The 23,048-nt window shown below is 38.8% G+C and overlaps 1 protein-coding gene across 2 annotated transcripts in view; it reads right to left on the bottom strand.

Moving 5' to 3' along the window:
• Nucleotides 1-1,158: 1,158 nt before the first annotated feature.
• Nucleotides 1,159-23,048, bottom strand: part of fshr (follicle stimulating hormone receptor) — a 159,838-nt gene continuing 137,948 nt past the window's right edge. For both annotated transcript variants that reach the window (XM_028820409.2, XM_028820408.2), the window contains 2 exons: nt 4,962-5,147; nt 1,159-3,244 (listed from right to left, as the gene is read on the bottom strand). In XM_028820409.2, the coding sequence (XP_028676242.1) occupies nt 2,107-3,244; nt 4,962-5,147 (1,324 nt within the window). In that variant the 3' untranslated portion in view covers nt 1,159-2,106. The remainder of the gene's footprint in view (nt 3,245-4,961; nt 5,148-23,048) is intronic.

Here is a 23,048-nt window from a genome sequence, read left to right as displayed (position 1 = left end):
TGTTACATTTAACTGATAATGCAGCATGTAAGAAACCCTACACAGTTGATCATTCACCGCTGTTAGCACCCAAGCCTGATAGATCAAACTGTTAAGAAAAAAAAAAAAGTTACATGCAAAAAGTAATAACTAATACACTTGAAATGAAAAGGACCTGTTTGAGCTTTCTGACTACATCATATAGTATAGCTTTGTATACATTCTATATTTATTAAAAAACAACAAACTAAGCATTTTAAATAAAGGCAAGAATTACAATGAAAACCAACAGCCTTTGTAACCTTCCATGGGCTGAGCACCCAAGCTCTGATGTACAGTATATGAATTTTGTGGGTAGGAGCTGCCAAACACATTGTTCACAAAGGCATGTTTGAAAATCCTTCTGTACATCTATATATTCTATATATATATATATATATATATATATATATATATATATATATATAAATATATATTGTCACAGGTGGCTGGGTGCGGCCCGCAATCAGCTGCCTATTTAAGGAGTTGCCGCCCGGCAATCAAGGCTGGAGTCAGGTAGGAGGTTGATGAAGCTGGTGCAGAGGAGGCGGCAAGGAGATGCCCTGAGTGTTGTGTGAAGAAGAAGAGGAGGCTTAAGGAAGAATCCGGGCTTGTGAGAGACTGTGGGGGTTTGGTGAGGTGCACTAGTGACTTTGTATATAGTGTGACTTGTGTAAATAAACGTGTGGTGATGGACTAGAACGTGTCTGCCTGTCTGTGTCCGGGACACACCCTTTCACATATATATATATATAAAATCTAACATCTGTCAGTCTGACTGTATGTCTGCCTGCTTTTCACAAGAGAACTACTTAACAGATTTAGATTGGGTTTTTTTCTATAATTTGCTTGAACATTCTGGTTGATTTTGCGACTTCTCTCATCACACTAAGCATCACAGTTTGGTTGCGTCACCAATTTATTTGCATGAATCCGAGAGAGACGCTGAAGGCCGAGGGGATGGGGGTGAGTCCCTCCTCATTCACATGCCAGCCTCTGTTCGAGTTTCTCTACCTCTCGCCAGATGTTGGAGTGTACCTTTCCTCCACTTAGTGAGCAATACCAGTTTGTTAAACAGCCATTATCATCTGCAGATTGTTAAGGAGTAACGTTTGACGTTTTTGAGAGAGAGATCAGAGCTACGTGTGTTTTAGAGGGTAGCTGCTGATTGCCAGAGTTATCACGACCACGTGCTTACCTCACCACGCGAAGGATGCTCCCCATCAGAACTGAACACGATCAGATACAGTGCCAACGTTTGACCAGAATTACATTTTTAAAATTTTTTTATTGATTTTTAAAGTTTGTCCTGTTTCACTACTATGTGGGTGGAGCCATGGGAGAAAGCTAGTAGATCATATTTTTAAAATCAGTGCAAAAAACAAAAGTTTGATTTTTTTATTTAAATAGATTTTGTATGTAAAAAAAAATCTCTTTTTTTAGCTACGGAGAGCAACTAATGCAAAAAAATACTTTACAGTAAAATCAAAAATATGCAAAAATCTTAACATTGACATTTCAGTGTAAAATAAATGGTATACAGTATCACATGGGTAATCTGTTGACCATCAATTTCTGATGTGGTGTCTTGCATACCAGTGCTGTTTATGGCTTTCATCTGTGCTGGTGGAGTCTCCAGCTACTTGGCAACAGACGTGTCCTGTGCCCGAGACTGAGAACTGATTTGGAAATGGATAAATGGATGGTGCTACACTGTGCACAATGCAGTGTCATTTGACAAATATCGCTGGCCTTGAAGAACAGGCTCAAGAAAGAGGCCACTTTAGACCTCTGACTACCTAAATTTTTTCTTCTCCTTTCGACCTTACTGTTACTGGTTTATTGACAGCACTCTATAATGGCAAAACAGTTATTATTTTATGATTTTATTCCTTATATGGATTTATTACTTACATGACCAATTACCTTGCATTTTCAGAACTCCCAGAAAAATGTTCTACCTTACTTTATTAGGCTTCAGTGCAGTCACTGCTATTTACTACTCAGTTAGCTGGGAACAATATTAACTTGTTTAGGAGACAAATACCCAATGATGTCCCTGGGGTAGAGGCAGTCAGTGGTTGGCTGTCAGTGTGGCGGAGTAAGAGAAACTAATGAATATAAAGTGATATCACTTGTATTGGGAGATGAGGCACAGACTCCATTTCTGGTATTGGAGTTATAAACTGAAGATGTTTCAGTTCGATATATCTGTGCTTGCATTTTACAACACCCAAATCTGCTCATTAAAATAAAAAAATCTCTCTTAAAAGTCTTGGTAAAGATGGCATAAAAGAATGGATTGGCACAAGAGTTGATGGGATAAAATAGGACTAGCAGCACTTTGGAATGAGTGACTGTGATCAGTGGTACCTTGAAGGAGGCAGAGATAGCAAAAAAGGAGATCGGAGACATGCAAAGAAAATCTGTGAAGATCAAGATGGCCATACGTTTGGCAATTCTCATATCACTGTTTGAAGAGTTGAAATTTGGATTTCGGACAGTAAAGTAGATTTTTAAGTAGCAAATGCAAATGGTGATAAATGCAATGACATTGAGCAAAAGTATAAACACAACGTATGCTTGAGAGTGAAAGGACTCTATGTCCATTGGCAAACAGATGCTGACTTTCATGTAACTGCTGACACCATTGAGTGGGAGCAAGGCTATGATGACAGCAAAAATCCAGCCACCAATCATGATGGCCAAGGCGTGACGAAGACGGACCTTTCTCTCAAGCTGCATTGCATAGGTGATGGTATGCCATCTTTCTAATGTGATAACAGTCAAGGTGAAAACTGAGAATTCGCTGGCAAAGACTGTGAGAAACCCTGCTGTACTACACCCAGCACCAGTCTGCCAGTCTATTCCATAGTTGTAGTACTGAGATTTGGTATGGATATCCACAGATGCAATCAGTAGCAGGTAGATTCCCATGATCAGGTCTGCAAAAGCCAAATTACACATCAGGAAACGGGGCACGGTGAGCTTGTATCGGCTTGTTAGCAGCACAATTAATACAGCAAAGTTTCCCAAGATGGCAAGAATGCTGATTATCCAAATGAGAATCCGTAGAAAAATATTTCCCATAATATCTTCACATGGATTAAAGGCATCTGGTTCTGGAGAACAAATGACTTTAGTCTTTTCTCTGCAGAACTCATTATACCAGTGAGGTTCTCCTTCGCTGATGTTACTGATGCTGCAGAAGGAATGTCTGGTTGATCTAAATAAAGTAAATCAATCAATCAATCAATCAATAAAGACATAAATATCTTCTTCTAGTATGAGTCAGAGATGAGTTGTGAGTTCAATGTTTTCATTTTAACTACAGTATAGTTTTCAAATATTCATCATTTGCCTGGGAATACAGCCATACATCCATCCATCCATTTTCCAACCCGCTGAATCCGAACACAGGGTCACAGGGGTCTGCTGGAGCCAATCCCAGCCAACACAGGGCACAAGGCAGGAACCAATCCCGGGCAGGGTGCCAACCCACCGCAGGACACACACAAACACACCCACACACCAAGCACACACTAGGGCCAATTTAGAATCGCCAATCCACCTAACCTGCATGTCTTTGGATTGTGGGAGGAAACCGGAGCACCCGGAGGAAACCCACGCAGACACGGGGAGAACATGCAAACTCCACGCAGGGAGGACCCGGGAAGTGAACCCAGGTCCCCAGGTCTCCCAACTGCGAGGCAGCAGCGCTACAGCCATGTACTATTTCAGTCATTTGTAGACTGCACTGACTCATTAGAGGCACACTCAGTTTCCCAAAATCAACTTTAAAACTGCTTTTTTTAATTTTAGAAATACAATATTTGACCTTGAGACATCATGTTTTTTTAATAGGTTCTACAAAAACATTAACTATCAAGTTGATGCTTCTCATTAATCAATAAGTGGAGCTGAGTCCGAGTTGTTCACTTTACTTTATTGGCGTAACAACATCGGCTACAAGAAATGTGATTTGGTGAAGCTCATGCAAACAATCCATCAGCACAAACATGAAACATAAGCTCCCAAACAATGAATTTAGCATAAGCACACTTAGGTATAGTCATCAAATTGCATATCGTATATCTCACATTTGCTGATCTAATACATCTTAACCTTAACAAAAGAAAAATGTGGTTTAAAATATCCATTTGTTTATTTAACTGTCTTTAAACCTTCCTAAATCACAAGAATATGAAGTTGTTTAATGATTGTGATTGCTAATGACCTGTCAAATGTTTGTACCTGCTTTGCACTTAATACTGGAATACATGGAATATACAATGGCTCCCTACATCCCTGTCTGAAATAAGGGTGTGGAAAATAAATGAATGAACAACGGATGGACCTTTTCTGACTTATGAAAGTAGTCATTCCTCCTTTTCACTTCTTGTGATCACAGGCACACACATTAGAACACAAGAATATTAGAATTACAGCAACAACAGGCCATTCGTCACAACAAAGCTTGGCGACCCTATTTACCCAACTCTTGCAAAACAATATCATCTGACAGAATGATTAAACGAAACAAAAAGGTAACTTTAATAAAATTAAATTGGGCTCCCACATTCTGTCATCACTTAAAAACTGACTAACCTTGTAATTGCATCTTTTATCTTCTCTAATGGCTTCTTTTAGAAGCCATTCTGACCTTCCACACTTTCCATGAACTATAACTTTGTTTTCTTTCCTCCCTTCTCTCACTTATACATTTTACCTAATGAAGGCTAAACAGTGTGCACATTGTTTCTACAATTTTATTTTTTTTTAGTTTCAAGTTAGCTTTCACTATTTTTATCCCAAGAGATATCTTTGATGCAACAGCTTATTTATGTGGCAGCCATTTCATTAGAACTTCAATGTATATTTAACCCTAGTGATGTCTGAATTAACCAAGCAAAATCAAAGTCAGATGAAGTATTACTACTCACTGGTTTTTCTTACTGCTTGCAAAGGCACAACAGTGACTGGGGTACGTCAGGTTAGCTTCAGTCAAACTGGAAAAAATGTCCATATTTGGCAACTTCTTAAGATTATAAGCTGAGGTGGCGCTAAGTCTTCTAATCTTCGTCAACATGCTAGTTGGTAGAACGCTAATGCTTGTCTTGGAAATATCCCTGCCAGAAATAATAAAAAAAAAAGATTCATTGAAATAACCACAACAAAAGGAAATTATATTTAAATAAAAATGGAATTTTTAACATGATAGTTGATGGACAACCACATTAAATGGCGGTAAGTACCTTAAAAATTGGGACACTAACATATTATGGTCACACTGGTGCTACTGTTCTTTACATCACTGCTACACATTATCTTAACCCAGTGATCACACCAGAACTTCAAAAGGTTTCCAAGGGGGTCATTCTTTTAAGATCTCGTAAGATGCCAGAGGTCAGGCAGCTATTAAATATAATTATATTTTGATGATGCAAACACCTGTGCTACCCTTAAAATGCTTGATTTTCCCCTGGGGATGGATAAAGTTCTATCTATCATGGCAAGCGGCTGGGGGTGATACCCAGCCGGGACACCCAGGAGGACTGGACCTCCTCCAGACCATGAGGGGGCGACCGCCCTGGCGGCTTTGGGGACCACGGGAACAGAGCTTAGAAGCTCAATCCTATAGGGGCCTGTGCTCACCGCCAGGGGTGCCCCAATGCCTGTGGAGCCTTGGCCCTCAGCACTTCTGCCACACCTGGAAGTGCTGGGGGGAAGAAGACCAGGGACACTTCCGGGTGCGCAGCCGGTACTTCCGCCACACCAGGAAGGGCCGGTGGAAGCTAATCGGGAGGCACCTGGAGCATTTCCAGGTGAGCTTAAAATGGGACGCCTCCCTCCATTCGATGGCTGGAGTCGGGAGCAGGAGAAGGACAGAGCTTGGAGGAGAGGAGTGGAGGCGGACCTGAGGAAAAGGCATTGTGAAAGAAGGCCTGGACTTTGGGGTGAACTGGGTTGTGTGTGTCATCTTTGTATATAGTCGTTGTAAATAAAGGTGTTGTGGTGCTTGAAACGATGTCTGCCTGTCTGTGTCCAGGCTGTTCCCCACACTATCTATCTATAATAATACACTACATTTACAGTATATAGTGCTTTTCTCAGTACTCAAAGCACTATCCACACAGGGAGGACCCAGGAAGTGAACCCACAATCTTCCACAGTCTCCTTACTGCAAAGCAGCAGCACTACCACTGTGCCATCTATCTATCTATCTAAAATACAAGCTAATCAAATTAAAACAATGTAGAAACTACAACAGTATGTTTCGATGACACTACTTCATAAAACGTGGCACTCCACCACCACCTGACTGAAAAATCTATACAACTAAGAAGCACTGTCTAAAACTGGTCTTTATATAAGATACAAGACCAACTAAAATAGAATGGTTCAGCAAAGGCTATTTGTGCTTACTTTACAATTATATTAATGAGTTCTTGCAGAGTTCTTGAAAAATTCTGAATGGATTCTTATAAAGTTAATCTGTTTTTTTCTCATTTGACATAATAAACATAATTTTCCAATTAAGGTTAAGGAAGACTGTAGATTTGGATTCCTCCTTTTGAGTGAAATAAGTCTTTAGTAGTGTGGTATAGAGAAAAGCCAAGCAAAATGACACCTTTTATTGGCTAACTAGAAAGATTACAATATGCAAGCTTTCGAGGCAACTCAGGCCCCTTCTTCAGGCAAGATGTAATCAAGATGTAGTGTGGTATACAATGTTACGACCAGTTTGTCATGGTACACTTTTACCCTTTCTGGTTTTGCTCCAAGCATTACTCTTAAGATGTTAGGATTGATTTTTAATCCATGGCCATTTGAGAGATGTGTAAATGTTTCACTTGGTTAGCCATGCCGAGGAAATCTTGTTCTAAATTTTCTTTGTATGCTTTGCTTTGTGCTCCAGTTAAAGTAATCCTCAATTTCAAGAAATCCAGTGGTTCACCTTTTATTAAACATGTGGAATGCTATCTTAGGGCATATTCTATGGCACAGAGGCTTATATCTGTTGTCCAATACACATTCATCAACTATTGTAGCAATCTTTAAGCAAGTGCTTCCCAAACTCAGTCCTGGGGACCCACTGTGGCTGCAGGTTTTTGTTCCAACCATCTTCTGTTTTTAATTGGACTCCTAGCCCAATTAAGTAAGCTGTTATTTCCCAGCTTCTGTGTTTTAGAGTCAATGGAGAATTAACAAAACCAAGTTTGGTAAATTTTTATTAAAGTGTACTAAGCACTTATGAGGGGATATATACATATAAGGATGGATGGATATATATATATATATATATATATATATATATATATATATATATATATATATATATATATATACCCTGTATATATATATATATATATCCCCTTATAAATATGTATATAAATATATTTAACATTTTAACAATTTTCGGCCTGATTTTCATTCTACTTTTTCAGGTGTTCTGATTGTTTAATTTATTATCTACTAATTAGCGGGTCTGACGCTAAAGCTATTGCAGCTTTTCATCATTCAGGGTTGTTTACCTGGCTGTCAGTTCTCTTTATTTTAATTGTCATTATTTGGATACAATGAATGGTGCAAACTGCACAGAACAATAACAAAACAATAGGACAACAACAAAAGAAAGGTACTGTAAGCGTTTAAAGCAAAAGTAGAAATATTTCTAAATATCTTATAAATGTAAAAATCATACTGCTGTGCTTTTCTAAAGGCAGAATAAGAGAAGGGAAAAAAGACCATCTAAATAAATACGATGAATTATTATCACTAATTGCGAATTTGGCTGGAATAAAAACCTGCAGCCACAGTGGGTCTTCAGGACCAAGTTTAGGAACCACTGCTTTAAACTATGCCATAAAAGCTTGGGATTATGATATTTAGACATCTCAATATTAATAATGAATTCACATATTTTGAACAATTGTGCTCCAAATGTAATATTTTAATGACACACTGTTTCTTTTACATACAAATCAAAAACTTCATTAAAAACACCATATCCAAATTCTCTCTTCTTTCACCTGTATCTGTTCCTGAGTTGACTCTGGCTTGTTTGGACAAAGACAACATCTCCAGAATATTAAAATTAAGGAACCTGATGATCTTAGGGAATCATGAGAAAGGGGTCTCTTAATTAAAATTTCAGAAAAGGAATGGAATTCAGCCATTGATAAATACATTTAGTTTAATATGACCCAAGCATACCATAATTCAAATAAAAATGATTAATCATTGATATATATCTAATTGAAAATTATTTTAAAAGTATCCTGGGCATGATGTCAGCAAGCGCCTGCATTGCTAGGTCATATGTTTTGGGAATATTTTCACATAAACCATTTTTTGGTCAGACAAACAATAAAAAACATGTCTTCCTGCAAGACATTTTGATGGTTGGAATTAGTCTGTACAATCAGATCAGAATGTATCTGACAGAAAATGCTGCTAACTCTCAGTCCAGGCTTTGGTCTTGTCATTTCTGGACTTCTGCAACTCTCAGCTGGCAGGAGAACTGCCATGGTTCATCAAATTTCTACAGATTATTAAAAAAAGCAGTGGCATATCTGGTGTTCAACCAGCCAAGGTGAGCACATGTCACTCCTCTTTTCAGATCACTACACTGACTCCCTGTAGTCGTGTCTATTAAATTCAAATCCTTGATGCTTGCCTACAGAGTAGCCAGTGGGTAAGCTCCTCTACTCTCTATCCTCTTTAATAAAATCCCTGTGTGCGTCCAGGTGTCCATGTGTGTGTGTCTTCTGGTGAAGTGCGCATGCGCGGGGCACGGTGCGATGCACGATATTACTGTCAGAGAAAGTTACAGCCGTTTTACGGAAATACAAACCAGTATTACTGCGGGAGGAAATTAAAGGTACACAATACAGTGATGCATATCACAGCCACATACAAGCCAGTATTACTGTCAGAGGAGATTAAAGGCATATTACTGACGCACACGCCTGTATTACCACCAGAAAAAATTAAAGGTATATTACGGACGTACAAGCCAGCGGATGTACAAGACAGTATTACTGTCTCAGAAAATTAAAGACACACAATACACGGCGGCAGCCCACGAAGAACGGTCAGCTCAGCAAGTAAACTTAAACAAAAGAAAGGCTGAAAGACAAAGAAAAATACGACCAACAAAAAGAATGAGGTCAAAGTCCCTTGCCATTTAATATGAACTGTGCCTACTAATGTTTATGCACTTCTGTTCTAGCGCCCGTTATTGAAACGGGCTTAATGACTAGTACAGCATATAAAATCCAAAGCCTAAAAGTGCAATGGTGAAGTTTTTATGTCACGTTTTTTGTCACACATTAAATCGGGCTTATTATAAAACCTATATATATATATATATATATATATATATATATATATATGTTTGGTATCATTGTTTTCAGAATTTATCGATCTTTAATATGATGTTGTTAGATTTTCAGATTCTTATTCCATTTTTAAATTATAAACTTTGTGGCACGTGGCTGGGGGTGGTACCCAGCCGGGATGCCCAGGAGGACAGGAGGAGGGGTCATGCCTCCTCCGGACCACAAGGGGGCGACCGCCCTGGTTATATTGGGGGCCACGGGCATAGGGCTTGGAAGCTCAACCCTGTAGGGGCCCGTGGTCACCGCCAGGGGGCGTCCCCAAGCCTGGAGGACTTGGGACCCCAGCACTTCCGCCACACCAGGAAGTGCTGAGGGGAAGAAGAAAAGAGACACCCAGAGTGCTTCCGGAGAGACAGCCGGCACTTCAGTCACACAGGGGCGTGTCAGCGGAAGATTGCCGGGAACTACCTGGAGCACATCCGGGTAACTATAAAAGGGGCCGCCTCCCTTCAATCAAGGCTGGAGTCGGGTGGAAGAGGACGAGGTCTGAGAGTTGGAGAGATAGAGGAGAGAAGGAGGCGGCCTGAAGGCATATTGTGGACAGAGGCCTGGACTGTTGGGGTGATTGGTGCTGCAGCACTGGGTTGTGCATTTAATGGACCTTATATATAGTGTAAATAAATGTGTGGTGGACTTTAACATGGTGTCTGTCTGTCTGTGTCCGGGCTATTTCCCACAACTTAAAAATACCAAGAACTCACCTCCCGTGAGACGAGACTTTGTGCCAAAAGATTTAACCACGACCTGGTCCAGAAATAAAAGACAAAGTGTAGGACAACTGCTGTACAGGCTTTTAAATGTTCGAAGTGCCATGCGAGATGCAGCTCACGTGGCACGGCAACAGCAAGCCAGCAGCTGATTGAGCAAAAAGGAAGTAAAAAAAACTGTATTTGTTTCCCATTGTATCACCGTTTAAGAGGGGGTTTTGGAAGAGCGACTGCGTCTCCTTGGGGTGCATTTAGCCTCCCTCTTCACAACACAAGCAGCAGAGACGCGAAGTGGCTGGCGAGCGAAGCAACCATGTGGTAACCCCCTTGTACATATATATATATATATATATATATTGTGACGGCCGGCCAGGATGCCCCTTTGACTCTAGATCCGGGGGAGCAGCCATGGGATTCACACTACGTCCCCTGGAACCACTTGGTGGCAGCCCCCCTGGGTTGCATCGGGGCCACAATTTTGGAACACCACAGCTCATTCCTGTTGGGCTCCATGGCCACCGCCAGGGGGAGCTGCACGGCTTAACAAGCCCATCTGGGCGGGAGCACAGCCACACCCGGAAGTGCAGCCGAATGGTAAGTCAATGAGCACCTGCAGTACTTCCGGGTGGGCTATCAAAGGAGCCGACAGTTACCACTCCGGGCGCCAGAGTCAGGAGGAGGACGACAAAGCTGCCTAGGAGGAGTGGAGGATAAGAAGAGTGTATTGGGGTGCTTTGTTTTGTTTTGTGTGTTTTTGGGGACTGTGTTAGTGCTGGGGGACACGGGGAAGATGTGGTCGGAGCCAACAGAGTGCTAATTCCACAATATCTAGACACTTCTGAGGTTCTTTGCTCCTTCTTGACCACTGAGATCTGCTGGTGAATGTCATCTGATGATGCCACCTCTGTGTGGTATAAAATCTCACTCCAGATTCTTTTTATGTGACGCTCCTGGCTGGTGGAACATGCTGCCCGCCTTCATTTGAAACTCTGGCTCCCTGAAGCGTGTGAAGACCCTTTTGTTTGGTGAATTTCTGTCTTAGTGATAGATGTTAGATTTTGTAAACCTGGGAATTCTAATTGTTTGGACTGGTGAGCGTTTTAGTCTGGTGAGCTTTGTTGGGCTGAACAATCTGTTCTCATCTAAATCCTTCTAATGTTTTAATGTTCTATCTATGGAAGTCAGTTTTGTACTATTGTCCTGTAACACTTTTTCCCAAACAGCCATCAGAATGAATGGTACTTGATTATATTAACCTCTTTTGTCAGTCACTTTGGACAAAAAGCATTCACTAAGCAAGTAAATATAAATGTAAGTATTAGTGACGAGTGGAAAATGGTTTCATTTTTTAAAAATTATTAATCCAATACATATACTGGTGTGGCTCTTTTTTAAGCAAAACCTGAATTTTTATTTTAATGGAAATGTTTTGTTGGACATTTAAATGCTGCTTATTGAGTATGGCAGTAAATCTGGATATAAAATGTTTAAATTTTATGGATAATGGCAGTCTAGCTGAATGTACAGTCTTGTGAAAACATTTTTTCTTTTGTAAAATATGTGGACATGTCAAGATTTGATCTTCATTTAAACAGTATCTATAGATAAAAGTGATATAACAAACATCATACCACATTCGTGTTCCAATTGTTTAATTTAATAATAATTTTAATAAATACAAATGCAAATTTCACATATGGAAAAAATATAGTCCACCCTTACATTTATCATTTCCTAAAATACTAAAAAGTAGAATTCAGTGCATCAGATCAGGTGCAAATGTTTAAAACATCATTAGAGATGATCCTGTCTTATTTAAACCTGAGACATTTAGTTGTTGAAGTGTGTGTTATCGCCATGGCTAGATCAAATTACTCAGTGAAAACTTCAGAAAGAAGGTTAATGATGCTTATAAGTCTGGGAAGAGATCTAAAAAGATCTTCAAACTGTTTGAAATCAGCCATTCCACTGTCTGGAATATCATATGCAAGTGGAGAAGATTTCAAACAACTGCAAACTTGACCTACCAGGCCAAACAAGCAAGTTCAGCTCAAAAGCAAAGCAGAAAGATGCTGAAAGTAGTCTTTAAGGAACCCAAAATTTCATCATTCAACCTACAGGTAGCTCTTGTCATTACTAATAGCACAAGTGCACGAGTCTACCATTAGAAATGACAGAAATGGAGGTTATGGAATGGCCAAGTCAAGATGTTGGGAGTTTGAAATAAGCTGTTCATGTAAATATCACACAGATGAAAGAATTCTGTATGGAGGAGTGACAAAAACTGTCAGAGGCTGAAATCAGATGATAAGAAATGCCTACTTAAGGTTGTTTTGGCCAAAGGGTGCAATGCCAGCCTACTTTTTCCACAAGAAGAAATGGTACGTTGTTAATTTTTCATTGAAAAATATTGCAAAGTCAATTTTTCATTGTTTTTTTTCAATAAAATCACCCTTATATACGCTACTGTTTAAATGTAGATCAGATTTTAATATGTCTACATATGTTCAAAATGAGAAAACATTTCACGTGGTGTACTTACTTTTTCACATGCCTGTAGCTGAAAATAATTTTACATGCAGTGAATATGCTTTACTAGATAGAAATGACCATTTGGGCTGTGTGGAACATCTGGATTTGCTGAAGGGGTTAGTGTGAAGCTGACATGTAAAAGAAACAGTGAGTGTACAGTACGCTCTTCCCGAGCAGATTCTACACAATTCCTCTTTGCCCTTGAAAAGTATCTGTTACTACCCCTTCTGCCCTGTCTGTCTGTCTGAAAATGAAGTGTAATGATAGATGAGGGTTCAATGAATGCAGCAAACTAAGGGAAAATCCTGGAGGAAGGCCTGCACCTTGGGAGAAGGTTTGCTTTCCAGTAAGGCAACAACCTCAAGCATAAAGCCACAGCTAAACAGGAATGTCTTTTAAACAGCAATGTTAATGTCCTGAAGGCAGAGTCCAACTAGATAGATAGATAGATAGATAGATAGATAGATAGATAGATAGATAGATAGATAGATAGATAGATAGATAGATAGATAGATAGATAGATAGATAGATAGATAGATAGATAGATAGATAGATAGATAGAATCTACAGTAAAACACGTTTTTCCCAAACTCCTCTACATAAAGACAAAACTGCAGCAGTAAAGTATTAAAATTTATAGATAATGTGCACTATTTGTAGAAGGAATATACAAACAGCATTTCTGGCTGCAGATTGCTTGGCCTGATATATGTGTGCTGGATTACACATTTAATTTTCTCTGCAGAAATAAAGGTGGATTTATTAGGTTCCTAAAAGATACATCGCTGCTGTTTTATCTTCCTATAAAACTGACTCAATAGATAATTGACTTTGTGATTACCTCCATCCTATTTCAAAAGCGTGGGATCCTATAATAAAATCTATAGTTTTTAAAAGGCTCAGCAAATATAATAAAAGGACAGAAGGACATTGCTTTTAACTGCAAGTCAACTATCAATTTTTTGTAACAAATATCTCGTCTTGATTCACAATGATGTCTTGTAATCAAATAATGACAATGCAGTAACGAATAATTGTACAGTATATTATTTTTCTATTAAAATAAAAATGCTTGAGGCGTTTAATTTTTTTTTTCGCTATATAGTGAAAACTTTAACCATTATGCACTGGTTTTTGGCATTATTGCACCTAAATGACATACATAAAAAATAAATGACTATTCCTGCTTATTATAATAAAGGAGCTGCAAATGGCTGAAAAGTAGCGAGTACAACACTACACATTTTTAAAAGAAAGAATTTATATTATTAAAAACCTTTATTTATACTAATATCAACTAAATAAAATACAAAAAATGATGCTTTAGGGATTTCTCCCCAAAAAATGCATAACCAAGTTATTTTATGATGCACAACCCTGGAATCAAGTTTCTTTGGTTGCCCAATCATATACCACGTTTAGTTGTCATCTTCCATATTATTGCAAAGTTATACTGTTTGGCATAAGGTGTCCCCCTGTTTGGAAACATTTAGTTTCTTGCACCTAAACAATCTCTCAAAACAAGTACTGCAGTTGAAGTTATATATATTGTTTGAAAAAATATATACATACTATATACACACAAACACTTTATATCACTCTGAAGCAGCATGCAAACAATTTGTAACTGTATATGTATAATTAAGTACTCATGCAAACATTTACTTTCAAAATTATTTTTCATGTCAGTCCTTAAAACAATTTCACCTACCACTCGACACAGAGGAAACTGATAAGTTGTACAGTAGTTTGGGGTTTTTGTGCTGCAATTTACCCATCATCTCCTGCCTTCTGCTGCAGTTGCCCTACACAAGTTCAGTCTGTTACTGATTTATTTTTCTTGTTGTTCCTTTTTTCTTGCATTTCATGTCTGAAATAAACTAAGTACATACATACATTTCCATACCGGCTTCTTCCTGTGCTGAGTTATGAGGGTGAAGACAATGCCTTCACTGGTAGTCCAGGCATCCCTGAGCACAGAGCTAGTCATACAAACACACACATCCTAAACCAGTGTTTCTTATCCACTTTTGAGTCGCTAGAGGCCATCGCCAGCTCGTGAGCATATGAGACTTGTTAATGGTATAATCCACCCTACACTTTTCCCCACAACACCATCAAAAGGATTGACACTATCTTGCAAGACTTTTATCCTGTTTCTAATCATGCTTCCTTCAACCTCTCTGACCCCAGGGTCACTTTTTAGATTTTATCTCCCTTTTCTAATCACACTCGTTTCTCCCTTCCCAAGATTGTGGCCTTGGTGGGGGAGCCAGGGGTGAAGCAAACATGATTAGAAATGGGATAAAAAAATACTGCACAATCCTGTCTATCCCTTCGGTGAAGAGAGTGGATGGGGGACATCATAATATGCCATGAGCAAGTAACTGTTTTTTTTCTTCTTTCTTTTGTTCTCATATGCTGACGACGTAGCCAATGCGAGCACCGTGATACAGTGGCACTTGACCAGGCGGGGGAGTGAAAGGAGAGTTTCTTGCATGAAAGTTCAAGAGGCACAAGTACAGCATAACCATTACTCACACTAAGAAACATGGCCTATGGTCTAAGTTGAAATTGAAAGAGTACTGCTCAGAAAAGTAACTTAAGGAGAACAGGCAGCAGGAAGCCTCAGGGTATGGTACTGGAAACCATGATACTTGAACTGTAAAACTGCACAGTGCGACACTTCAAAGTGATGCTAAGCTAGTACTTACAAATCACGAGTAGCCTTGAGTCCTTCATTAAACATAAGCCAAAACTTTGCTCTGAATCTAACTCATATTTTGTGCATAATGATTCATAACAATGCAGAAAGGTGATTTGTGACATATTCATTATATTTGTTGCCGTTTGCACACATTTGTGACATGTAGTACAAATGACCAATCATAGACAACTATACATCATTAAAATGCTCTGAACCCCAGTTATCCAATTGTAATGATCCCTTAAATGTGTGCAGCTTGACGTAGGTGGAATATTTGATAAAAGCAGACTAACTCAGCTGTAAGACGTTGCTCGCCTTGGGGTGCACATGTGCAAATCGCATATTTCAATAATGAAAATAGACCCCTTTAGGTATGTAAAAATACAATTATGGATTTATTTGACTTGTGGGTTTATTACATCATTCACAAATAACTTTGAAATATGGTGGTCATGCATAAGTGGTTAATGATGCTTAAAATATGTCAGGTCCCTCAAGAACTGTTCTACCTACCCTGATTGCATTTCCAACTAAAATTACGCACACATATTACTGTGCACTGATTTCCTCTCCTAGTGAGAATAATAGTAGCAAAAAGATGTGTGGACCTCTTTATACCTAGAAAGAATTTGTAGCGCCTCCTGGAAAATACCAAGTGAGTTCCTTTTCATTAGAAAAAAATATAAACCATCTGTCATGTGCTGGGTTTCCACTCAGTTGGCATCCTCCCTAAACTGCTTCAACTGGTTCCTATTAATCCAGAGGTATGGCAATTTTACGCCATGGATATTCATGGATTGCTAAAATTCTCACCTAGACATGTAATAAGCCTAGCAATTCTTCACAGAAATCATGGTTTGGCTGTATCTAACCATGGTTTCATTATTTTGGTCTCTACCCTAAGCTTGTGGCCATAAGTTAGGCATTTGATATGGATTGACTTAGCTCTCTCTTTATGAGCACTGTCAGGCCCAATGTCCACAATTCTGCAACCATCCATATTTGCGACAATATTCATAAAACAAGCCACAAAGCATTTAAATCTACAGCACCACCAACTGGTGCAGCTGCCCTGCCTCACCTGAAAAGAGCAAATCACTCTTTTCCAGAAGATTACCGTGTTGTTAGACATGTAGGTGCTCTCACTCCAGCCTTATTACAACTAGCCATAAACCTTGACAGTGCATCCCAGGCATCAGAATCCAAAGAAGGCCAAAACAAATCATACTGTATATAGACGGTACAGATTCGACTCACATTACTCACAGTCATTTTAATAGGATTAAATGTAGCTCCAACATGTGGACATAAGTCTTCTTTCCTCAAATATCTGCAATCTGCCCTTGGAGAAACAGTTTTTCCACTGTTTGATAGACCATGTCCTGTACATCCTGGAAGTGAGGCTCGCCTACAGCAGTTGTGTCCATTTTAGCACCTTGATATACTGTTTACAGATAAGTGTGAAATACACTCTGTTATATCTAAATAGTGAGGCAACTACCTCAATGTCAGAATCTTCTGGTATTTTCTACATTATCAAATTTTAAAGACACACATTAACCAAGATTACCCTACCAGGGCTTCAGTTTTTCTACTCAAATCTCAAATATCCCTGCTGCCGTCTCACTTGGAACCTCTCAACCAGTACACAAAAGGAGTCCTTCCTCTAAGATGCTTCATGAGGTTGAGGGTGAGTTGACTTACTTCAAGAATTCCTGAAACTGCTTCTTCCAAACCTCAACGATATTCTCCATTATAATTTTTATTTCATAAACTTTGCTAAGAACAACCAGGGCAGTGCATCACCTGTCCTACACGTTCTGATTTGTAGAATGGTTTGCCATTGCTTCTTTCAGATTGCACAAATAGTCCGTTTCTGTGGCCTCTCCTAGTTCTTTTCAAACCAAACCAGTGGCCTTGGTCTGCTGCTACTGCTCAATCAACTAGAAATAGTCTCCTACTAACACTGAAAAGAAAGTTGTTTCTTTAACTTTATGGCTTACTTCACTGTGGGTATCCAATAATGAGCACCAGGGCTACTGCTATGAAATATGCCAAGCACCTTTCAGCCTCATTTGCCTTCATTTGGCAGAACTACTGAGATTATAGAGTAAGAGTTTTGTGATTTTTTCCAGAAGTCAGATCTGAAGTTAGCCTGAGAAGAGGTGTCTGCAAGGTATTTCACTTTCACTACCCACTGGAAAATCTGAGATCTCTCCATTCCACCAAGCCTCGATTACCACCAATAGTAAATCTCTTTGTCAAGAGTTTACAGCCTTGGCTTAGATGAGGCATAACTACAAAGTTAATTATTGATTTTTTCCCTTCAGGGTCTGTGGTGAGCAACCAAACATTTTATCAACATTTAATTACTAGCAGAAAATACCAATAATGATTCACCAAATAAGAAGACTGTCCCCTACAATTACATCTCTCATCAGGTATCTCTGCCATGCCTCATGTGAGTACTCATTTTACAGTTTATTGGTGAAAGCTTTTTCAGCATTCCATCACTGTGTCCAAGAAGGCTGAACACTGTACATCATGGGTGTCAAACTCAGATGCTGGTGGGTCACAGTGGTTGCATGTTTTCTTTAAAACAATCTTCTTAATTACTAGGCTATATCAAAAAGTAAAGGTAATTTGCAATGGATAGAAGCTGACCCAATAAAACACCTTTGCAATCAATGGCATATGGGTAGTCCAAACAAGCATAGCGCAGTACTCTGCTGCTAGTCTAGTTAAAGTCAAGGTCAAATGAACATGGATGCTTGGCTGTGGGATTGCACCATTGTTAAACAATGCATAGTAGTGAGATTTCTTTGGGCAGATGAAGTGAAACTTGCTGAAATTTAACAATGGTGCAATCCTGCAGTACGTGTTCATTTGACCTTGGCTTCAACTAGACCAGGGTTCTCAAACTCAGATCTGGGGACCCACTGTGGCTGCAGGTTTTTGTTCCAACAAGATTCATAATCAATGACATTTCATTTAATTAGACTTAATTAATTAATTTTTCTTATTCTATATTCAGAAAAGCACAGCAGCATGATTTTTACATTGATAAGACATTTAGAAATATTTTCTGCTTTTGCTATAAATTTAAATGCTTAACTCTCTTTTGTTGATTTCATTATGTTTTGCCCTCTTTCTGTGCAGTTTTCCCCCTTTGTTGTGTCTTATTAATGACCATTAAAAACGAGCAGAGCAGACACCCAGACAAATAACGCTGAATAATCAAAGGCTACAACTACTTTAGTGTCAGACCCACTAATTAGCCACTAGTAATGGCTCTATTCTGCCACACTAGACATGCTGAATTAAACATTTAGAACACCTGGAAAAGTAGAATAAAAATCAAGATGAAAATATAGTTAAAAAAATAAATTCTTCCCATATAACTGCTTGGTACATTTTAATATTGTGACAGGTAGAGGGCGCTATCGCTCCCTTGAACCCTTTTTCAAGACGCCAGACACCTGATCAAAGTCCAATATGACTTTATTTTATAATAATAATGTGCACAAATGCACCCTTCACTCCACAATACTCATAAATCCAATAATCAATAAACAATAATCACAATCCTCCACTCCCAGACGCGTTGCCACCCTTCCACCCATCTCAGCTCGACGTCTGGGATTTCCCATAGTCCTTTTATAGTCCTTGACCCGGAAGTGTTTCGCCCTCTCTGTCCATGTGACTAGGAACACTCCTGGGTCAGAAAAAAATCCTTTTCTTCACCCCGGAAGTACGTCATTCCTCTTGTTCATGTGACTTTGACATACTTCCGGGGTGTAGGGAAAATAATTACTGCTCCTCCCTGCAGCGCCTTCTAGCAGTCCCCGTGGTATCCAGCAGGGTTGTAAAGGAAAACTCCAATGTCCATAATTCCCTGCTGGCATTCGGGGTACCTCCATACTGCAAGGAGAGCTCCACCTGGCGGCCTGGGGGTATTGGCCGGGATAAATGGCCGGCCACCTATCACAATATATATATATTTTTTTTTTCTTTTACCAAACTTAGTTTTCTGATTTCTATATTGTTCCAAAAACACAGAACTCGGCAAATAACAGTTCACTTAATTAGCCCAGGGGTCCAATTAAAAACAGAAGCTGCTTGGAACAAAAACCTGCAGCCACAGTGGGCCCACAGGACTGAGTTTGGGAAGCACTGAACCAGACTAATGGCAGATTGCTGTGCTGAGTGTATTCAAACTACCCACAAACCATTGTGAACATGTATTGGTGTTAGGGGTAGGCATTAGGGTTAGACTTAGGGTCAGCTTCTATCTATTGTGGTTACCATGTAATTTTCAAATTACCTTTATATTTTGATTTATCCTTGTATTATGGTTGCTAATTGAACAGACTTCTTTTTATTTAATTTTAAATGACTTGCTTTTTAAGGCTGACACTTCTTGTTTCTTTTTTCATTCCTAGGCAGCCAAACCAAAAATGACATGCAAAATAAACCAACAGATGATTTGTTAAGTTGGGGGGGCAATAATTCCAATCAATTTAGCTTAAATCTGTTTCTTAACAAGAAACCAATTCTTGTTGTTGATGAAACATATTATTTAATTCCAAGGCTTGTTGGTGCTCTGTTCTGCCACACTAGACATGCTGATTTTGTTTTTTCTGAGTGCATCATCGAAATGTTTTGTGGAGCAGAGCAGATTAATATTTCTCAGATCTTCACCTTTTTTCTTTTCTGATATTTTGTTGGTTCAGACGTTGTATTCTGCAAGTGCAAATCAGATCAGGTTGTCATGTGTTGACTTGCTCTGCATTGCATTGTTTGACTGGTAATTAAAGAAAAAGAAACAATTAAGCCTTAAAAGCAAATTATTTAAAATTAAGGCAAAGAAGTCTATTTCATTAACAGTAGTAATTAGGTACTAATGAAGAAAGACTGGAATGATAACGTGCAGTCACTGTGACCCTCCAAAATCTGTGTTTGTCACCATTACTCTAAATACTTCATAGGAGCTTAAGTACAAACAGACTCCTTTCTCTGTTGCTCAAAGTCATCTTCAAATAATGTCCTTGTCAACCTGTACAAACTCCAGGCTTTTGGCGTCCAACTGTAGACTTGTGTATACAGTATACCCAAACTTGTTCACCACTTCTTCTTTCATACAGAAAGAGGAGCAGGAGAAGAAGAGAGCTAATACCCTACATCAAGAAATGTGTTGCTACAGTCAGCTGCATGAATTCTTCCAACTGTCTCCTAGTTAGCAAAATAAAATGAAGAATCCAAGAGCCAGCTTTCATCATTAGCTTCTTCAGAAAGTGTCCAAATAGGCTATGTGTGTCACCAGAGAAGATACACTCCTACAGTAGAGTCGCGCCTGAGGGCTTTGAGCAAATGCCACCCACAGGTGTCCCAGGTCTGGTTAGGGTTCTTTTTGGTCTCAATTGTGCCATTGGTGTAAACTATTCTTGGTTTGCTCGTTGTCTGGTTAACCTTACTAGTAGCACTAGGAATCCAACAAAACAGCTTTAAGAATCATTAGGTCATGCAAGCCCCTCACCTCCATATCAAGGTCACAGTCCTAGAATGATTTAATTATTAAAAATCCTTACATCTTCAAGGATGAAGGAAGTTTGGTATTTTTAAGATGAAATTACTTCTTCACAATCATTAATTTGCCACTTGAAATTATGTTTTAAAGTGAAATTTACTTCATAAATTAAAAAAAAAACAAAATAATAACTAGCCTACTTTTGAATTTTATAATGAAACTTATGGGTATTGGGATGCATTATTTAAAAAATCCTTAAATACATCCACTTTTCAAGCCAAAAATTTTAATTGAGTATTTGTCCACACCTTGACATTACAAGCATCTTGCAAAATATCATATCAATGTAATTTTAAACCTAAAAAGAGTGAAACACAAACCATTGTGGATTGATTGAGCCATTTTAAAAGGACACTAACTTGGGAGCTTCACTTCTCTGCTCATCTTTGCCTATGGCACACTTCGGGGCCAGGGAGGTTTATTCACTTCAGAAGGTCAGCACCATGTGCTGTAACCGACATTATTGAATGCTGATACCCAGAACTTCTGTATCTGTTCTGTAGATAACTACACAATAATGAATTAAAAAATATCAGTTACATTCTTTTTACTATATGGAGGCTTATTTCTTTATTTCACAAAGATACTGCCTGCTGTCACTGGATTGATAGTGCACCTGTGCTTCGGTGAGAGAGAATATTGAGCATGCACATAGTAGCAATCAAGTGACAAGAACTGAACTGATATTCCATCCATCCATCCATCCATCCATCCATCCATCCATCCATCCATCCATCCATCTGTTCATCTATCTTCATAGCCTGCTTATCCAGTACAGGGTTGTGGAGCACCAGAAGCCTATCCCAGCAAACACTGGTTGCAAGGCAGGAACAATTCCTGGACAGGTTGCCAGTCAATTACAGGGTGAACACACACACATACACTAAGGACAATTTAGGAACACCAAATCACCTATGTTTAATCAGTTTAAGGTTTAATAAGTTTAGTACAGATTTTTTAACATTGGCAAATGGTAGCACAGAACTGTCATTTCTGACTTACAGTGCCAGGGTCTACACAGTATTTGCGTGTTCTCCCAGTGTATTTATGGATTCATTGGTGTCAGTGAGTATCAATAAGATTACTCACTCAAAAATGTTATCCTCAATTTTTTTTATAACCATATCCTCAGAAAGTGCATTAAATAATTGTATCATTGCTTTGTAGAGCTTCAATCTGAATTATCACACAATGTGTCTTTTTCATTTTGAGCAATTTTTCTGTTCTGTGTTAACATAACACACCATAGAAAGTGCAACGGGCAGGAGGCTTCTTGACTCTTTAAAAAAATTAAGGTATTTATTACAAGTACAATAGAGTGTAATCAGTACAGTTGTGATCGATTGTTATATGTACAAAGTACAATGAAACTCATGTGCTTTTTCACTGCGCTGCCACTCAGTGTGCATCCTATACAGCAACACAAAACTCTACCCATGATGGAAGCTGCAAGCAGACCAAGAATCAAGACATATTTCCAGTAAGTACTGTTGTGGAAAAAACTTTCCTGTATATTCAAATAAATCATTCTTGGAGGCCAGATGAAAATGCAGAATGATTCTTTATTTGCACATAGATATGCACAAATGTCTCAGTACATGGACAGAGCTATCAATAAAACAATTCATTCCCTTTAATACTTTCCTATTACCTTTACCTTATCTAATACATCACGTCATCTGACTCTTAATATGAAGAATTCTGTCAACCAACCAACTTCAGCGATCAGTAATTTTGTATACATGTTGATTCTTCCATATATTCTAAACATTGCTTCATTAATAGGGGTGTCCTATGGGTTTTCTCAATGATCTTATCACCACTTCACAATAGAGGAGTTTGGGCTTTCTCACTAGTTTGTCCTCAGTTTTTAAGGAGATGTTCATTAAACATCTACTTCATTTTAACCTTAGCAACTATCTTGGTGGCTCCTCTTGATGAGGCAAAAGTCTCACATGTCCAAGCTTTAGGCTACGTTTAGTTAACCCTTTAGTTACCTTCAGTCCTTTTCCTTATGCTTTTAATAATCCATTGTTACAACTTCATTTAAGTACATGCTTGTATTAAATTGTAAAAATGGTCATTTATTCATT

The sequence above is a fragment of the Erpetoichthys calabaricus genome, chromosome 15 (genome assembly GCF_900747795.2).
Source record: "Erpetoichthys calabaricus chromosome 15, fErpCal1.3, whole genome shotgun sequence".
Taxonomy (NCBI): Eukaryota; Metazoa; Chordata; class Cladistia; order Polypteriformes; family Polypteridae; genus Erpetoichthys; species Erpetoichthys calabaricus.
Note: the sequence above shows the minus strand (reverse complement) of the source record. Positions and strands in the feature narration are given on the sequence as shown.